Source organism: Strongylocentrotus purpuratus, unplaced genomic scaffold, assembly GCF_000002235.5.
Source record: "Strongylocentrotus purpuratus isolate Spur 01 unplaced genomic scaffold, Spur_5.0 spur5_scaffold_19, whole genome shotgun sequence".
NCBI lineage: Eukaryota > Metazoa > Echinodermata > Echinoidea > Camarodonta > Strongylocentrotidae > Strongylocentrotus > Strongylocentrotus purpuratus.
Window position 1 is genome coordinate 236,969 of NW_022145604.1, and position 19,096 is coordinate 256,064.

The following is a 19,096-nucleotide window of genomic DNA, read 5'->3' on the forward strand; positions in this document are numbered from 1 at the left end:
CGATTTATATCAGCATTCATTCTTTTTGCAAAATTTTGGGATATATTAATGTTTGACCATCACCAGACCTCAAGTCTACCTGTACATGGCAACCTATGATAGCAATGGTTTGAATGAATACATGAATGATACAACCAGCATCACACCTTCCTTCCACTGTAGAAGACGACGCGTAGACCCACCAAGTATCTTATCTTTGATCTTTCCTCCACTCCCTCGCTTGGTTGACCATGATCCATACCTGAAGAACCCTGAATCGGACACGGTCCGTGGGCGATCCTGTCCAGTGTCAAACGATGTTGATCTCGGTCGCCTCATTTTTAAGATGAATGCTGTTTACATCGGGGAAGAAAATTTTCTAGACCTTACACATTACTATGAGTATGATACTACCTCCTACTACTGTTTACAAATTCTTAGAATGGAACTTAGAGGAGAAAAACAAATGTGTATGTACCTTGATACCCAAGATCAGTAAGAGAAAGATCTCAAGATACCAAGTATGAAATATTGAAGGGATCAGTACTGGGAATAGCAAAACTTAAATACAATTCATGTGAGACTGGGAAACATATGCACAAGCAATAGACTTCTTAACAGAAGAAAATGATGATAAAGTATTGTAGAGTATCATCCACAAAAATCCATGACAATCACGCACAGACACATTTTGTGAAATAATGACAGCATGATGTTTGAAAGAAAAGAAGACTAGTGGGAAGGAAAAACATATATGCAGGGTGCTTTAGTACATTGCACGGCAGCTGGGTAAGAATCAGGGTAAAAGTCAGAGTGATTTAAAAGACTATTTTCTATGGTGTATTGGAAGTGAAAACAGAGGGTAATGACAAATGAGAACTGTGTTCAAGATGAGAATACACATAGCTTTGGTTCGTGGCTGCAGTATAAAGAAGGGAACAATTGCATCTACAATGATTTGCAATTTTGTATTTCGTTTAGGAAATAAAGAAAAGCTTTTGTATTTGTGAAGGGTGTGGAATGTATATGTAATGAATATGTTTTTTTATACAATGACCTTTTTTTGACAATGACTTTTACATGTACATTTTGATGAATGTAATGTTCTTCACCAAGGCAATGAAAATACAGATCGTAAAAGTGGCATATTTCCTGTTGCTTTAATAGTATCTTTTAATTTAAAAAAAAGAAATGCTATGAATCTTCCTAAACATATATTACTAACAATGGAGTAAAACATGCCACACATTACGTGCAAAATTGATGTTAAATTACAGGGGAACAAGAACAGAAGCAAATTGGTTCATAAAAATAAGATGACTGTTGTGTAAAATACCTTCCTAAAACATCAACTAAATGACATACAGGAATTGTCAAAGCACTTGTGGAAACAAGACAGGGCTCCAGGACACAGTCACTCAATTAACACAACAGGAATGACTTTGCTTTTAAAAAAGGCCTTCAAAATGATAGGGAAATATTTCTCTTTACATACTAGATGAGTGTATAGATGCAGTAGATTACCTGGGAATAGTTTGGTTTCCTTTTCTCCTGTAGATCCCGCGCTGTTACTGCTAGCGCTAGAATCTTTCCTTCCTGGTGGTATGAGCGTCCCATCATCAAGCTGAATACCTTCAGGTACCGCACCTGTTGCATTCTTCCTGTATGCCTATCATCAAATCATATCAAAAGAGCACCAATGAGTTATCAAAGTCATCTAAATACACTCTGAATAATGTCACTTTCTCTTCTCTTATTCATGGATCAAATCATTCAATATCATCATTGGGTAGTTAAATTCCATATTCTAATTTTCTAATCACTTTCATTCATTGCTCCAACATTTTCAAGGGATAATGGAGGAGTCCAATTTAGTTCAACATATTTGAGCCCATGGGTGCTCCCTATATACTGCGTAAAAAAAGCTAACTTCCCTGCATATCAAGAAATTTTTAAAAGATTTTTTTTAAATTAAACATTTCAACATAAATTACATGTAGTAGTGAAAGCTCATTACTTGATAGCGTTTGATAAGGGAGTGCTTTTCTTGACATGTAGCTCATTTCTCTTCATCCCCAAGAAAGAAATGTGATGTATAGTTTTACAATCAGATCAATACTATACCCTAGACTTAGTACTTGCTAAATATATAAATGTACTGTAATTGTCATACCTGAAACTGGGACCAATTGGTTCTCTGGTGCGCACGGTCATAGCTTCGACTTCGATGTCTCTCATTCCTAGTCTTGTCTCTCTGTTTCTCCCTCTCAAGACTTCTTTCTCTAATCCTATTCCTGCTACTATCTCTCTTTGGCACTGCTGGCTTAGGCTTTCCCTGGCTGTTTGTAGAGCCTCTTCCCCCGCTCCCATCGCTATCACAAGAACCTCTTCTTGATCCTGTTCTCTTCCAAGGAAATAAAGAACCATCACTGACTGTTAAGTTCAAATCATCTACTGGCTCTGTCGGGCTGGGTTTCTTGTCCCAGTAGACCTTACTGTCCTGTGGTTTATCAGGGAGTAACTGACATTGGTTAGATAGATGTACCACTCTCCCTGATGCTAAGGATGGGGATCGTGAGACTGGCACCAGAGCAGTAGATGAACTACTAGAGATGTTCTTAGAATCCTGATTCAGAGTCAACCGTCTCCCTTCATGTTTAGGAGACACGTTAATGTTCCTAGCATTCTGTGAGAGGTTATCCGCAGACACTGAAGCTGAGACAGTAACGCGCGTTGCATGTGTTGAGTACTCCTCTCCTTTGAGGGATGCCTTGTATGCATCATGTACATCAGGATCATCCACATGTAATGATACCTTAGCAAGGCCTCCACTCCTACTTACTTTCACACTCTCCTGCTCACTCTTCCATGTATGCATAGCTCCATCAGGGGAGTCTTCACCATCTGTTCTTTGTACACTTTGTCCATTGATAATACTCACTTGTCTGTTCAGTCTCCCTACCTCTGAACGTGCAGCAGCTGAGTTACATAAATCATCACAAGATGAGGATCCATTCAGTCCTCTTTGGGGCTGGACCCTAAGCACCGCTTGTGCGGGTGAGAACCCTGAAGTAGAAAGCAAGTTGTCCACGCTAGAACTGTAGCCACGGCTTGAACTATTCTTTGAGGTATCTGCAGGTTCTTTTGACAGTTGTGAGGAGTTGGCAAGTTTGGCTGCTTCATAGTAGCTCTTGAGTGATGCTACATGTCTCTGAGGTTGTGTGTCATGTTGTTCATGTGAGTCCGAGACACCTTCCAATGCAGCAAGACTATTTGGCTGTTTACTAGAACTTTGTGTATTTAAAACGTTTGTTAATCGAAAAGTCTTCTGTTCTTTTGTCCCATGTGATGCTTCCCCACCAGATGGATTAACTAATGTGACTTTCATCGGTCCTGCAGATTCATGGTTGATCGTAGATGCTGTCACTCGCTGGACTTTGTACTGTTGCCTAGAGTCTGTGATCTTTCTTTCATTCTTTTCATTGTGATAAACATCAGAATTTGGCGTTGATGTGACCAGTTTTGTCTGGCTTCTATGCTCCGGTACCCTGTATGTTGGTGTGTCCGTCGTCAAGTAACTAATGTCACTCCTTTCTTTGACTGACTCTGTGTCTTCACATTCCATACCCTTACCCACCACCACCACATCATTGCCATCTGATATAGATGATAGGTTACTAGTCTGGCTGCTGTACTCTGCAGGCTCTTTTCTACCTTGGTCTTGGACCAAGCTTGTCTTGTGCTCTGTCTGCTTAGGAGTTTGATTGACAGCTTTATAAGCAGATGATGGGTAGGCAACCTGGAGGATGTCTTCTTCTCTTGGGACCACAAACAGGGTCAGGTTCGTGTCACTGCAAAATACAAAAATTATGTAAAGCTTGTTACTATAATTAGATTGATAATTTATGACATACTTCACTGCTATGAAAGCCCAATAGACTATTTATGGTAATTTGAGGATCTACAGCTTTAAATCTTATTCAAAGGACTGAATTGAGGGACTGATGCCTTACAAGGGAGGGCTACCACACCAACTTGGTTTTGCACTAAATACCTCCTGATTACCAATCCACTGCTCTACCGCTGAGCCATCACGCCACGTTGCCACCATTTAAATATCACACTTAAGATCATTTATAATACTGTATCAGATGATATAAAATGATAATGTATCACATATCAAAAGTCTTTTGTGAAATCATTCTCTGGTATGACCACATTCAACCTGCTCATGTGGCATTTATGAAAAATTCTAAATTAAAAAAAAGGTCATATCCAATAAATATTCTCCATACTTTATTTTCATCTTAAAACATTTGGCTAATACACCATCATTCACCACCCCTCTTTGTTTTCCTCTCTCTTGCCCTTTCTCTCTCTCTCCTATAAATTTTTGTTATTCTTTCTTTTTTTAATTTTGAACCATCATCAAAATAAACTATGAATCATTAACCATCCTCACTACATTGTTCTATCAATCTGTCCAAGTCTTTGACATATATATTTCTTTCTCATTTCGTTTCCCCTTTCTGCATTGCATTTCCCTGTCATTACCTAACATTAACAACAAGTTATTTTAGTCTTTATTTTTGTAACAATTTCACTTAAACTGAATACTGGTAAGGAACTTGTGATTCATGTTGGTTGTTTATATAAGGAAAGTTCTCATTTAGCATTTTCAAGGAAGACTTACTTATGAAAATGACGTGCACAATGTTTGGGTACCGGTTAACTACATGTCAGGACATATAAACTCAGAGACGTACATGTACATGTATGTGACTACATGTATAATTGTATAGAAATAAACAAAATTTGATGCTCTTGGTTTGTTAATCTTAAAGTGAACAGGTTCTAAAGCCGATACTGTGTACAAATACTGGCATTATGCTAAGCTTTTAAAGTGAATCTATCTTTTATAATCAGTGATTCATTTTTAAGATTACATTATTGATATTGTATGCAATTTAAATGGAATAGTGTGAATTTGTAATGATTCTGTGCAACATGGCACCAATTTATCATTTACTCAAAGCAATGTTATGCCTACATTGAAATGTACAAAGTAGTTCATTTTGAAGTACTCCTTTCCCTTTTAATTTTTAACAGGTAATACATTTACTGAAGAAAATCTAGCAGAGATCTTTCTTCCCCTCAAGATTTACTGCATATACATGTAAGCTGCTTTAAAACTAGCCCATTAACTACTTTCTTATCTCTAAATCTATAGTCGTTTAAGCCAAACTTTAATCCAAACTTTTATCCATGGATGAAAAACTTGATGTCAACACTAAAAGCAACAACAAAGGGTGGGGTATAAGATATAACCCGATACAAACGTTTAAGTAATATAATAACACATGATGATGGACAGAAAATTTGAATTTTTCAACAGAAAGAGTGATTCCCATTTTGACGTTTTGTAATTAAATACATAAGAGAGATTCATTTCCCCGAAATAGATTATTACTAGTCTTGATTGCTACATAACATCTGACTATCAACTACTTAAATAGATGTTTTATTACTGCTTTTCTTGGATTTGTTTTGAAAATGATAAGGTCTATTGCATTTTGAAAGTGGAAAAAATGCAGCAAATAAGGTAATTATCCCATTAAGTTAATACACTGAGCCATCTTCATCATGGGTCAGCAACAGGGCATCGTATCTAGTTATTGGCTTTCATGAAAAAGCAGCTACTTCAAAATAAAGAAAGAGTACTTTGGGATAGTTTGTTGTTTCCTAGTCGACAACAAATACTGGAACACCAATAAAGACAGTTAAGAAATCAAAGGGATGATAGAAGGAAACAGTGATACATAAACAAAGGAAGAACAAAACATAACAATCAGAACAAGTCCAGACAATGGGCAAATGAAGGAACAAGTTTGGGCAGATTCAACAAAAATATTATTTGAGAGAAAGATCATAACTATGTCATACTCTCACCCCTAATCTAGTAGTGTGAAACATAACAAAACAAGTCCAGGCAAAGGACATATGAAGGAACAAGTTTGGGCAGATTCAACAAAAATATTATTTGAGAGAAAAGTCATAACTATGTCATACTTTCACCCTAATCTAGTAGTGTGAAAGATACAGGGTTTTACACATTGAGGAGATCATTTAAAAAGAGTTTCATAAGCACCTTTAGACGAGAGACCCACCTTCATCTATTATAAATAAATAATTGCTGAAATTTTTGGGAGATTCTGAATTTTAAGGGGCATTATGTGTCTATCAAACCCTTGTTATACTCTGCCCGTGCTTTAAGAAGGACCGAACAGAAATATGCAGGGTACATACTTGTTATTAAAAAGATGTTAGAAAGTATAGTTCTGACCCAGTATGTACCATGGTAATAAAGATAAAGATAAAGATAAATATAATAATAAATGAATAAATACCAATTGCACACTGGTGGATTATTCAACTCCACTGCCCAAATTAGGATATATATATGGCTTAACTTATCATTTAGTTGAAGTTTGAAGTTTGAAGTTTTATTTATTCCACATTTTACATAGAAAAACAGTTTATATTATTGTCTTTTTTTATACAGGTGTATACATGTATTATTATAGAATAGATTGCACACAAGAAGAAAAAGAAAAAAAAATTAAAGATCAGTATATTACCAAAAACTGGAAAATGTAAGTGTATATAAACTATATAATAATGCAACGTTTTATGCTGGAAAAAATACTTGTTTACGCTGTACTGTACAACATTTTGAGGGATTAAAATGCCTTTATATAGAAAATGAAAAGTACAGAACAATGAGCACTATAACCCCTCCCCCCCCCCCCCCCCCAAAAAAAAAAAAATATATATATATATATATATTTGGAGATGATTGCGACAGAACTGGTTGATGTACAATGTATAGACAGACAGACAACACAATGTATTACAAAAACAAGACTTACTCTGAAGGAAAACAAACAGTTTACACATTGAAAACAGAGTCCTGTTTCTGTACTGATAATTTCATATTATTTCTATTCATTGTTTTTCATGCAAATTAGGCTGATGCAGAGTAAAGAGGGATTTACAAAAAATATCAACATAGATGTACATGTATATGATCTGCTCAGAAACACAGTCACTAGACAATGAACAAGATCAGAGTAGAGAGAATAACAGAGAGAAAGAAAGAGAGAGACAGGCAGACAGACAGAGAGAGACAGGCAGACAGAGAGAGAGAGAGAGAGAGAGACAGACAGAGAGAATAACAGCAAATGTAATGATGATAACATCCATTATAACTTTTACATTGATAATTGTGATGACAATGATTAATATGATGAGTGATGTTGATAATGATTATGATGATTATGATGATGAGTATATGGTAATGAAAATCATTAGGAATAATAATGATAATGATAAAAATAATGATAGGAATAAATGACATGAGAAGACAAATATCGCAGCTGCAGGCCCCATGTCTGTATGGCAGTATTAAATAACAGAAATAACAAATGCAATACTCATTGCCTAAGTAACCAGAAAACCCTACTTGATTAAAAGAGAATATATAGATCAATATAGAAAAAAACAGGAATGTGTTCTACCTCATTTAGTGTGCATACTCAATCAGCATTTGACCTGATTAATTTTCCAGTTCATTAAAATCCACCATAAATATGAATTTCTGCATGCCAAAACTAAGTCAACTAGAGTTTTATACTTGCTTGGCTATTATAGGAGGGATGATCTATATGACTGGGGTGAACAATAATTTATTGACTGAATACAATATTGGGTTCTTGTATATAGCGCTCATGTCTGTCAGACTTGACACTCCTGGCGCTCCCGATTATTACCTTGACTTTAGCAGGGCTGACATTACGGCGCTCTAGCATTTCAAGGAATTAATTCCTGCCAGGTACCCATTTATATCACCTGGGTTGAGTGTGGCAAATGTAGATCAATGTTTTGCCAAAGGACATTAGTGCTGTGGCGGATCTCAAACCTTGAACCTCGGGATCGACAGTCCGGATTTCATACTATTTTAATACTTGTCTCATTTGAGATGAACATGAAATCATTATATTAGCCAGGCTTCCAAGCAGAATAAACCATTCCTCATCTACCCCAAATAATACAATTTCAACTAAATCTTGTGTATTAAAGTAGTCTACCCCCTTTGCATAATCACCACTACTTTCCCACTTGCATGCATGCAGTATGAGATATATGAGGGAGATAAAAATAATACAAGTTTACATAATGTTCTCAAAACTTACATATAATTGAGAAGAAGGTGAGGAGAGACAGAAGGAGAAGGGAGAGGGAGGGAGAGGGAGGGTGAGGGGGGAAACACCTGCTCTGTTTCATATGTGTCAATAAAATACAATAGAAATTACTTTTGGCAAATTAAATTATTTCAAAAATACTTTTATTTGTAAGTGAAGATTATTTGTATGGCTAGTAACTTTCAAGTGCTTCATCTTTGTGTGATTCAATCCTGTTATGGAATGTCATACATGTAGAATAACACATTCAGGAATCTCAATCTCTAATACAATTTGTGAAAGTTTCTGTTTCTACAGTACACCTAGCTCCACCCCTCTAAATACTAGATAGTAATTGAGCACAAGTCATGCTGAAATCCAACTGCTCCCAACCTATATGCATCTAGAAAGAGAAGACTGGTTCATTGATTGTCTTACACAGTTTGGCTCAAGTATGTACAGTAGCCATGATTCATATTATATACATGTATAATGTCCCAGATGAGAACAAAAGCCCAGACCAAACCGAACAAACAAATGATTTGAAAGGGAGAGTGAGATTATTTGGTCTTACTTTAGTTCACCCGTCTGATCTGTGTTTACTGTAGTGTATTTTGTTGAGGAATATTGAATAAATATGGGTATATTGTAAATACTGAATATTAGGATACCATACAGCACAGCACAATATACCATATAACTAAACAAGGACCATATAGAATACTATAGTTACCTGTATTTACTGTCAACAGCAAATAAGAATAGGACAGACAAAATCAGAATATTAGACAAAATATACTCAGAAAATACAACTACAATAACATTTGATGATGAGCAGCAGATACACATTTGAAACATGACACCAACTTGAATGTGGATATGAAGAGATCAAACATTTATTTCTTGAATGTTATAATACCTTCATGTATACATGTACACCATATTGATAAAGGATCCATTTTATATTTCATGTTTGCATTGATAATTTGATATGATGGCTCATACTGTACATGGACATTCATTTATAAAATGCTTTTTAGGATTTCTCATTTTGTTGCTGTGTTGGCAAACAAAAACAAAAATCTGATTTTTTAAATATTTTCCACAAAAAAAATTGATTTAAATCTATTTGATTTGTCGATTTGGATTTAGATTTAGAAGCAGTTAGCATTTATTATCATCATACACATAATTTAATTTATATTACCTAAGACTTCATCTAAGTCTCTTATGAAGAATGCACTGATTGAAAAGGGAATATCTTCTTTTTATCATAATTCAAATCCAAAATTAATGTTATTTGTGACTTGTGTGAATATGACTTGACTTCAGGAGATTATTATGTTCATTTAACAATCACACATCAAATACATGTACTTTCAAATTATATCCATTAACTTTTTTTAAATTGCTTTTCTGGTTGGCACTCCTGGTTGTGCGTGCCATTATTTCATGTTTTTAATCTCTTTTTTTTTTACCACCCACGATCAATTCTCATCAATTATGAAAATGAAACCACAGTTCCTCTCCTCAATGCCTCCCTCAATGCCTTGCTCAATGCCAATACTCAATAGCTTCCAGCTTCCTATAAACTTGGCTTCAATCCGGTACGCACTATGACTGATGGTGTGGTTATGCTTTCAATACAAAGCATTTCTATTAAATATCTGTACACCTCTACGAATCCTCCCATTTTCTTTTCCAGCTAATCTTACGTTCAAAATGACACATTTCTCTCCTATCACATGATTTTTTCCACTTATTGCAGAAAACAGAAAACTGTTCTCTGTGGTAACACTGATGACTTTATATTTGAATGTCAAAAAGATATCAAGTGCATTTTGTTTTTCACTTGTCGATTTTAAAAATGTTATTGTCACACTGTTTATAGGTTTCATGCCCTGGCCTGGAGCTGGGTTAGTGAGCAGCACTTCAACAGAACACTCGGCAGCTAGGTTTATAGATTCGTAAATCAAAAAGCTTGTTCACTGCCAATCTTGCAAAGTTATACTTGGCTCAGAGACCTACAGTATGTAGCGTAGCAAGCTTACTTTGGGGTGCAAGCAAACATTCAAACAAATTACAACAGGAGACACAAGCCAATATTGGAAGAGAGTTGCTCCCACATTAGGTTTCTTAAGGCTAGTTCAGATTTGATGAGGCAAAACCGTTGCTTTTTAAAATTTGTATTTATGATGACGTAAAGTGTAGCGATCGCATTATCTTCAAAATATTATCATTATCTCAATAGCTTCTGAATCTTATAACATAGAGCTCAGTGAATACGTGCAAGTCGTGTGTTGCGTGCTTTTGCCATTCATTTAACATGTTTAATAAATGCAGCAGGTGCTTTTTTTTTGCAGCCCTTTACTGTGCCATATCTGAACAAGTCTTTATGCTTCATCATATTACCTGCTCAAACCATGGACCCTCAAACTTTCACTTATTTTTCAATTTTATCTGCTTTCATTTAAACTGACACTTGGTCAGGTCGTACTTCACAATCGTAAAGAAAGGTATGGATTATCTAATAAAGACCATCTGTTTATAAAACACCATTTTCCTGGTTTCCTTGGACTGATCTTTATATGCTAGAGGTTATTGTGAGATTGAAGTTAATAGGGCCATTCCCACATAAAACAATCAGAGAGATTTAAAAATAGATTTATGAACAATGATCAGAATCTCACTTCTGTTTCGAGGGTGAGAAAAATTCCAACTAATTACTGAGATTCAGATCATGCATGATTCATATCTCGCTCTTTCAGTTTCAGTTACGTTTCACTTGTTACTTACCATAGCTGTATAAGATTGACCACCTGTTGGTACGTCTTGCCTGTAACACTCTCTCCATTCACAGACACTATACGGTCTCCATTAGCTAGGCCAGCCTGGTGAGCAGGACCATCCGATTTCACCTGCTTTACAAAGATTGTATCCATCGGCTCAAGGGCAGAGATCCGACTCTTTGACTTGGGTTCATCTAAAAAAATATTATATATATTGCACAATTATGAATGAAGGACAATGACTTTACTTTGAAGGATACTATTCTGGGGTTGAACTTTATTCATTAGAAGAGTCCATGTTGTATGGGCCATCGGGACATCTATAGTCACCCGACTCAACACATAACAGATGAAAACAATTTCTGTGGCCATTGCAAAACGTTACCACAAATGAACAATAATCGATGGTCATTTTTATCTATAAAAAAGTAAATATATATATTCATGTACATATATACATTTAATAAATAGGAAGTATGCAGCATATTTCTTAGAGTCATCTGAAACACTTTATTTGGTATAAATCTGTATCAACCCTTTCAATAACCTCCATAGAGCATAAAAGTTGAATTTCATTTTTTACTGTAGTTCGATAAAGACAGATCATTAATTTCATGGATGAAAATCACACTACTACACCTCCAAAAAGACCGAATAAATAATTCATGTGGTCATTGCTAATGATGCCTCAAAGGAACATTAATCAATGGTCAGTTTTGTATCTAAGGGCGCGTTCATGCTTCATTTTGAAGGCAGAATGAGCGATTTGTAATGCTCATCGTAAACGCTCATCGTAATCGCAGTTCCACGGTGCACTGTTCATGCTCACTTCTCCAGGCAATTCTGCTTGGGTGGCCTTCAGCTGGATTCGCAAACCTGTGTGCGCATGCTACGTAGACCCACTAGAGGTCAGTGCGTTGACCCCATTTAAACGCGTTTACAAATTGTAAACGCATCTTTTTGTGAGTTTACGATCGGCTATCGTGATCGCCGTTTTTCGGTGATTCTACAAAAGTGAGCATGAACGCAAGCGTGTTTTAAACTAAACGCGTAACAGATGCCTGATTCTGGCCGTCAAAATCAAGCATGAACGCGCCCTAAGTATATTATATAGCTCATTAAAGCACCTTGAGCATTCTCTGGGTGGATATGTTGTGTGTTATTAATGTCTGTATTATTTATTTATTTATTTATTTATTTATAAAAAAAAACGTATAATAAATTATTTAAGCTTTATACTTAGTTTATGGTTTGTGTTGTTGATTTTTAAAGATATTACTGAATGAGAAGTTACTATCCTTACCTCCACCAGTCTCCTGTAGTCTGTTGAGCTCGGCCACCGCAGACTCAGGTGGATAGACAATGAAGTGACGTAAAGTGAACCCAAAGCCATTGGACCTTCGTTGTAGGGTCACCTTCCTCGGGCCCTTCCAGGTGGACAAAGGATCCTGATGGTCAGAGTCCTGTCAGAGAGAGAAAAGATAGCGGTCAGGAAATAGACAATTAAGATCCTATTCAAGTAACATGGATATGTCATTCATGTCTGTTTAGAAGTGAACAATTTCACCATTGAGGTTTATATCTCTTGACCCTTGTAGGTGGACAAAGGATCTTGATGTTCAGAGTCCTAGAGAAAACAGATATTGGTCAGAAAATAGACGATTAAGATCCTATTCAAGTAACATGGATATGTCATTCATGTCTGTTTAGAAGTGAACAATTTCACCATTGAGGTCTATATCTCTTGACCCTTGTACGTGGTCAAAGGATCTTGATGTTCACAGTCCTGTAACATAGAAAAGATATCGGTCAGGAAACAGACTATTACATGTAAGATCCTATTCAAGTAACATGGATATTATTGCACCCTCTGTTTGTAAATACAGGCAAATTTAAATGCATAGCTACATACAAAAATTGAGGCAATTAGCATGCATCTCTTTATTAAGAACCCCAATAACCACACATCTCTACTAGAATCTGTTGATGAGAAATATAAAGTCATCAATATTAAGCTAGTCTTTAATTATAGCATTAACAATATTGTGAAAATGCTAAATGGATCCACTATGTTGCAGCCATCAGCTGAATTCTGAGTGCAAAGGAATGTATTAATTACCACAAACGGGAAGGGAAAGGACTAACGCCCTTTGCTAACAAGTGTTTGCAAACTCTTATGCCGTGCACGAACCTATCTTGAAGTCAGCGGATTCATTGTCTATATCTTGACAAGTATTTAAAGTACTTGCTCACCCTAAAAGGCCCTAATTAATTGATGCTGATATCCTGTCCGTTTTCGTAACAATTAGCAGTTTGACTTCTCACTACCACCATTCAATCACTGACAACCGTCCTTTACCAGGGCTCTACTGAGCAAAGACTTGATTAAAAGAACAATTTACTGAGTAATAGACTACCATCACTTGAGATAAAGGTTGAGATATTGACAGAAAATTACCTCAGCTGTTGAAACTTCATCCAAGAGAAAATATTTTAATAAAATCATCTGAAAAACCCTTTCTGCAGGAAGAAAAAAATAGTTTGTAGCCAAAATAGTTTGCAGAAATATTTTCATTATGTTGTGATGTTCTTGGTCAATTAAATACTCCATTAGTTTTTAATGCCAGGAATGTTTATTAGCTACCATTTTGCCCCATGATTTCAATAGAGGAAACATCCCAAAAGGTTTTTTTGCTTGCAACTGTACACAATGCAAATTAATTTAATGGTTTGAATTGTTTAAGCAGTATGTACAAGCAAGTCAATCAATCAAAAGTGAATATATTTCCAATGTTCATTTTCTGTCTAACTTACACAATAATGAGATACTCTTACAGGCCAAACCTTTATTTAATATGGTTAACATCATTCCTGAAAAGAATATCGATAAGGAAGTACATGTAAGAGAATGCATTTTCAATTATTTTGTTAAATCACATTGAAACTATATTCAAGGCGAAAGGAAATACTTTGAATCTCAAGTCAACAGAATTGTTAAATGATATCTTCAAGTATCTACAGACACAGTTTAAAGGTTTTTTCTGAACCTGTAGTTTGTGGTCTATCAAAAGAAAAGCTTCATTTATTGATTCATTTTATAATTCTCCTGACTGGGTAATGAAAATTTTTAGACTTTGCTGCCAATTCTTTCTCACACAATTGTAACCGATACTTTAAAAAGAATACCACAGAAATTGTCATCCGGATCCTCAAATTCAAGGAATTAAATTGATACGTACATGTATTCTACAAGGAAGTTAGATTGAGGTCTAATTAAGTCTTCTTTTCTTAAACATGAATTAGCATTTAGCAGAATTCCAACCATTGTATTTAATTGTTGATCTGTGCAAAATGTGTAAAATCATGGTATAGTCAAGAAATACATGTAATCTTTATTCAAGGCCCACATCTCAAATGCAATGACTTGTCTGTGTCTTGATCTTGTGCCTTTAAAACCAAAAATGTTGACAACTCAGTTTTCTTAAACTTAGTCCTCAACAAATTTACTTCTAAAGCTTACATGTAGACTTGTTGAACTTACAATGTATATTCTGGAACAAACTTTTCTTGATCTTATAGTTTTCTAAAGCCTAACTCCTGGAACTTCTTGATCTCAGCTCTCAAGATTACGTTCATCAACTTCGTTCTCAAGAACTTAAAAACTTCTGAAACTTTAGAACTTAGGTTGTGGGACCTCATAGTCTAGATGACAACCATATGTTCATGGACAAGGTATAACTGCAACGTGAATGCAGCTAGGTATTGTAAAAGCACATTATCCATGTACAAGGTATAACTGCAATGTGAATGCGGCTAGGTAATGTGAAAGCACATTATCCATGTACAAGGTATAACTGCAATGTGAATGCGGCTAGGTAATGTGAAAGCACATTATCCATGTACAAGGTATAACTGCAATGTGAATGCGGCTAGGTAATGTAAAAGTACATTATCCATGTACAAGGTATAACTGCAATGTGAATGCGGCTAGGTAATGTGAAAGCACATTATCCATGTACAAGGTATAACTGCAATGTGAATGCAGCTAGGTTATGTAAAAGCACATTATCCATGTACATGTACTAGGTATAACTGCAATGTGAATGCAGCTAGGTAATGTGAAAGCACATTATCCATGTACAAGGTATAACTGCAATGTGAATCCGGCTAATGTGAAAGCACATTATCCATGTAGCCTATAGAGGCCTCTAGACAAGAAGATGGTCGTTCAACTCATGGAATGTACGTCACATGTGATGGGGAAAGGAGATAGGGAGGGTTTATCTTGGTAGGATCAATGCAGTTATCATCAGAACAGTAATGGGATGACAAGATAGATAATTCATGTTAGGAGCTGCAGCATGCGCAAGAGAAAATAAATGGGCTACAAACAATGAAAATAGAGCTGCATGATCTCACTTTAACAGCAAAGATACATGTATGTAAACACTACACAATTATTGGGCAGTGGCTGAATACCCCCACCTCTGACTGAACCCCCCCCCCCCCCACCTCTGGCTACGCCACTGACTGGAATGGAATGTAAGATCATGAAAGGTTGCATCTTAAAGTTCCAAACACTTAATGATCAGTCAACAAAAGTTCAATCAAAAACTGGCAGGCAAAACTAATATGGGACTACACATATCGTCGGTGGGGTGACAAAACCTTGTATCTCAAAAATCATGAATTTTCAGGAGAGCGAAAAACATTTCCTGTTTCAACAGATTTAGTGCTGTAACACCCTCCTTTTTGTGGAATTTGTGAAAAAAACCGAGACAGGAGGCGTTCCATGGATTTATCAGGTGGTGTCGTAGGCCATTAGGTACACAATTATGCAAAAAAATCAAAATCTAAAAAAATTGAGATACGAGGTTTTGTCACCCCACCGACGATATGCTGTTAAATTCTACAGCAACTAAACATCAACATACAAGAATATGTGATCCATGAAGCCATTTATACTTTAGGATCAATATGACCATTGTTGGAATTAGAAAAAAAAAAAAAAAAAAAAAAAAAAAGTTTTTTCCTTAAAGGTAAAGACCAGTTATGGTCATGCGATTGCATTGTGAAAGAAACGTGGAATCGATCAGAAAAGGTTGATCATCTAGCATCTAGCATTTGCAAGGTTGTGGAATCATCAAAATGATAAGAAATTTGGCCCATTCTTCGTAAAGTTACAAGCACTTTACACAGAAAGATGTATTTGGGACTACCCTATATCTCTCACAGACCATGAGAGAAACAAATTTACCAAATATATGAATTAGTAGGCAGTTTCCTGGCAAATTTTTTATCATCATGTATTAGTCAAAACATATTCTTTCACATGATTGGTAATGAGAGCTTCCATTTCATTTTTTGAAATTGGGGCATTTCCAATACTGGTCTTTACCTTTAAATCTTCTGTCATTAACTTTGCTGATTACTTTGTTTACAAAGTCAGTCAAGGTCGATCAAAACAGTCCTGTTGATAATGAATTGCACAGATTTAATTGTTCAGTCACATGACTATTTAGTCATCCATTCATACAGAACAATGGTCATGAGTTCGTGAGAAATCACTCAATCCAAACATGGAATGCTTAACCCTCAATCAAGGTTAATGAAGACAGCCGATGGTTAGACAATAAGTCAACAAACTTTCATTCATACCATGCCGTGATGTGAGCTTATATAGCTATATTGAGAAGATTTGAAGAAAGAAAACAAAATCTATGATCTTAAAAAAAAAACGACCATATAATTAATATTTGTATAGAACACTTTTAATTTAGACCTTTCAAGGAATGCACACAGAATATTAGAAGCCTAGGGCAGAGCATACACACATGTACATGTACAGGTACTCTAATTAAAATCAGAATATTTGTATGGAAGTATGGAACTTTGCTGATTTGGTCAGAAAATTTCATGCTGCAAAATAATTGAATTACAGTATACATGTATGCAACTGACAAACCATGGAATTTCCATGACTTGCTGAGCTTTCTTGTTGCAAATTAACATTAACGCTTTGTGTTACTTTTTTTTTAAACAGTTTCAAAATAGAAAACCATACAAAAACAAATATTTACCATAGTTATGCCTGGCAACAATGGGTAGAGTGCAAGAATAAGTCCATGCCACACGTAGTGAAGAAGGCTTGCTAAGAAAGTGACTACTAATGCGACAACTATCACACAACCAACGGGTAAGTACTCTATCCAAGACATTGGTACACAAAAGAAACTTTAACCCAGTCACAGTTAAATGGTGATGACTTGTCCAAGTGTTTCATTCACAATCTAATCCCTGGTAGTGAGAGGGTTTCACCAGGATGAAGTTTGAATAATCATCTCTTAATCAATCCTTAGTAAGTCATCAAGTATTTTGATTAGTCACAGATGAAGAGTCACTTTGAAGATAATGCTTGCCAATCAAACATGTTCATCAAGAAGAAGCCTTGTGAATCTTCAAGTCAGTGATGACCTCAGACTTCTCAAGAGAAGATGTTTAGATGGATTAACTCTGACAATCCAGCATCAATAATAGCACACAAAGTGTGTCACACATGGGATTCAAATCTGAAGATTTCCAGCAAATCACAATTGACAATGACTTTAATGCCTCCTTTGGTACAAGTTGTGATATATTTCTGAATGGACTGAATCAGTTCCTCATCCCTTCAGAGTCAGACATGGTTAGAAAATAGAAATCAGAGTTATGAAGTTGAACTTATAATGCATCCAGTAAATATGCTGCAAAGCTCGTTGTTTGACATCCACATCGCATCGTATTTGACAAGATAGTCATGAAGAACAAACATGTATGAGCGATGGTTAAGTGATGAATGAAGGAGACTGCTGGTTTAGTATTGCCTCATGTGAACCAAGTCAACATTCTGATGATGATGACAAGGTTCCTAGCTCCATCAACTCAGGCTGCAAACAATCAAGTTCAAAGCCAAACTCCAGACAGGTCCAGACTAACCCTAAAGCAATACTAGTTTCCTCCTGAGCTGTTCCTGAACATGTTCACAGAATAATAAGCTAAGCCATCCGAGAGGTCATAATGTGCACTTCTCATTCAAGTTCTGCATATATGTACACGGAGGTTAATATCATTGAAACACAATCACGACACTCCAGTTTCCTGTTTTCCACATGTATGCACTATCTCATTGTGGCTTGATGAGATAAGTGGAATCATGATATGAATCAAGAGTGACGTAATGGGTCATCGTACATGGACATGGTCACTTCTGGGCCACAGCTGAACTTGCATGCGATATCCTGGTGGTCACTGACGCAACACCGGTACCTCGCAGGATTAAGATCATTACTCATAATGATCTTGGTTTCATTTTGAGCTCAGCGAGAACAGATCCGTTCAGATATATCACATTAATGTAAAGGATGAGTATAACCCATGAACACAACCCCATGTCACAACAAGGAAGAGTTACAGTGATTCAAGTTCAACCTTGGCAAAGGTAAATTATAGAAATACATGAGCCTCATGTACATGCTTCCTTTCACTTGTTATATGAGATTTCTAAAGACTGCTAAAGCCATTATCCGGTTACTTGAGACTAGTTTCTATCAGTCTAGATGTCTTAGGGGAGGTGCTACTATCGACCAAGCATGCAGACATAGATCTCTCTTTATAGTACGAAGAGGAACCACGCTAGGCATGGGTGCAAAGGGGGGCATACAGGGGGGCATACAGGGGTACAAGAAGGAAAAGATAGTCTACACAAAGAGACTGAAAATGATCCAAGATCCATATCAAATGTTAAAAACAGCAAGTTACATTCAACCAAAAACAATTCAGCCATTATATCTGTTGTTTTTTTTTTCATTTAAAAGTGCTTTGAACTACATTGTACGGTTGGCTTCTTTCCAATTAATTTTGATTAAACACTAAAAAGAAAAAAAATCAAAAACATTTGAAATGTAAGTGGAGCTTTCACTTCTTTTAAATCAATTCTCAACGGAGAAGTTAAGTACATATTTTTTCCAATTCTGGTTATTCAAATGACTTTATTTTTTTCATTTTTAGTTCATCCAGCCCTCCATTACTTACCTCATGCTATAAACATTT

General features: G+C 35.9%; 1 protein-coding gene across 6 annotated transcripts in view; it reads right to left on the minus strand.

Annotated features, from left to right (window-relative positions):
* The window catches only part of LOC593167 (rho GTPase-activating protein 21), a 91,499-nt gene that overhangs the window by 26,618 nt on the left and 45,785 nt on the right, over positions 1–19,096 (minus strand). For 2 of the 6 annotated variants that reach the window (XM_030989981.1, XM_011677930.2), the window contains 6 exons: positions 12,312–12,471; positions 11,016–11,202; positions 8,953–8,961; positions 2,153–3,830; positions 1,504–1,648; positions 147–332 (listed from right to left, as the gene is read on the minus strand). In XM_030989981.1, the coding sequence (XP_030845841.1) occupies positions 147–332; positions 1,504–1,648; positions 2,153–3,830; positions 8,953–8,961; positions 11,016–11,202; positions 12,312–12,471 (2,365 nt within the window). Of the gene's footprint in view, positions 1–146; positions 333–1,503; positions 1,649–2,152; positions 3,831–8,952; positions 8,962–11,015; positions 11,203–12,311; positions 12,472–17,088; positions 17,699–19,096 lie in introns of those variants that run through there. The other 4 variants (XM_011677932.2, XM_011677931.2, XM_792658.5 and 1 more) reach the window with 4 other exon arrangements.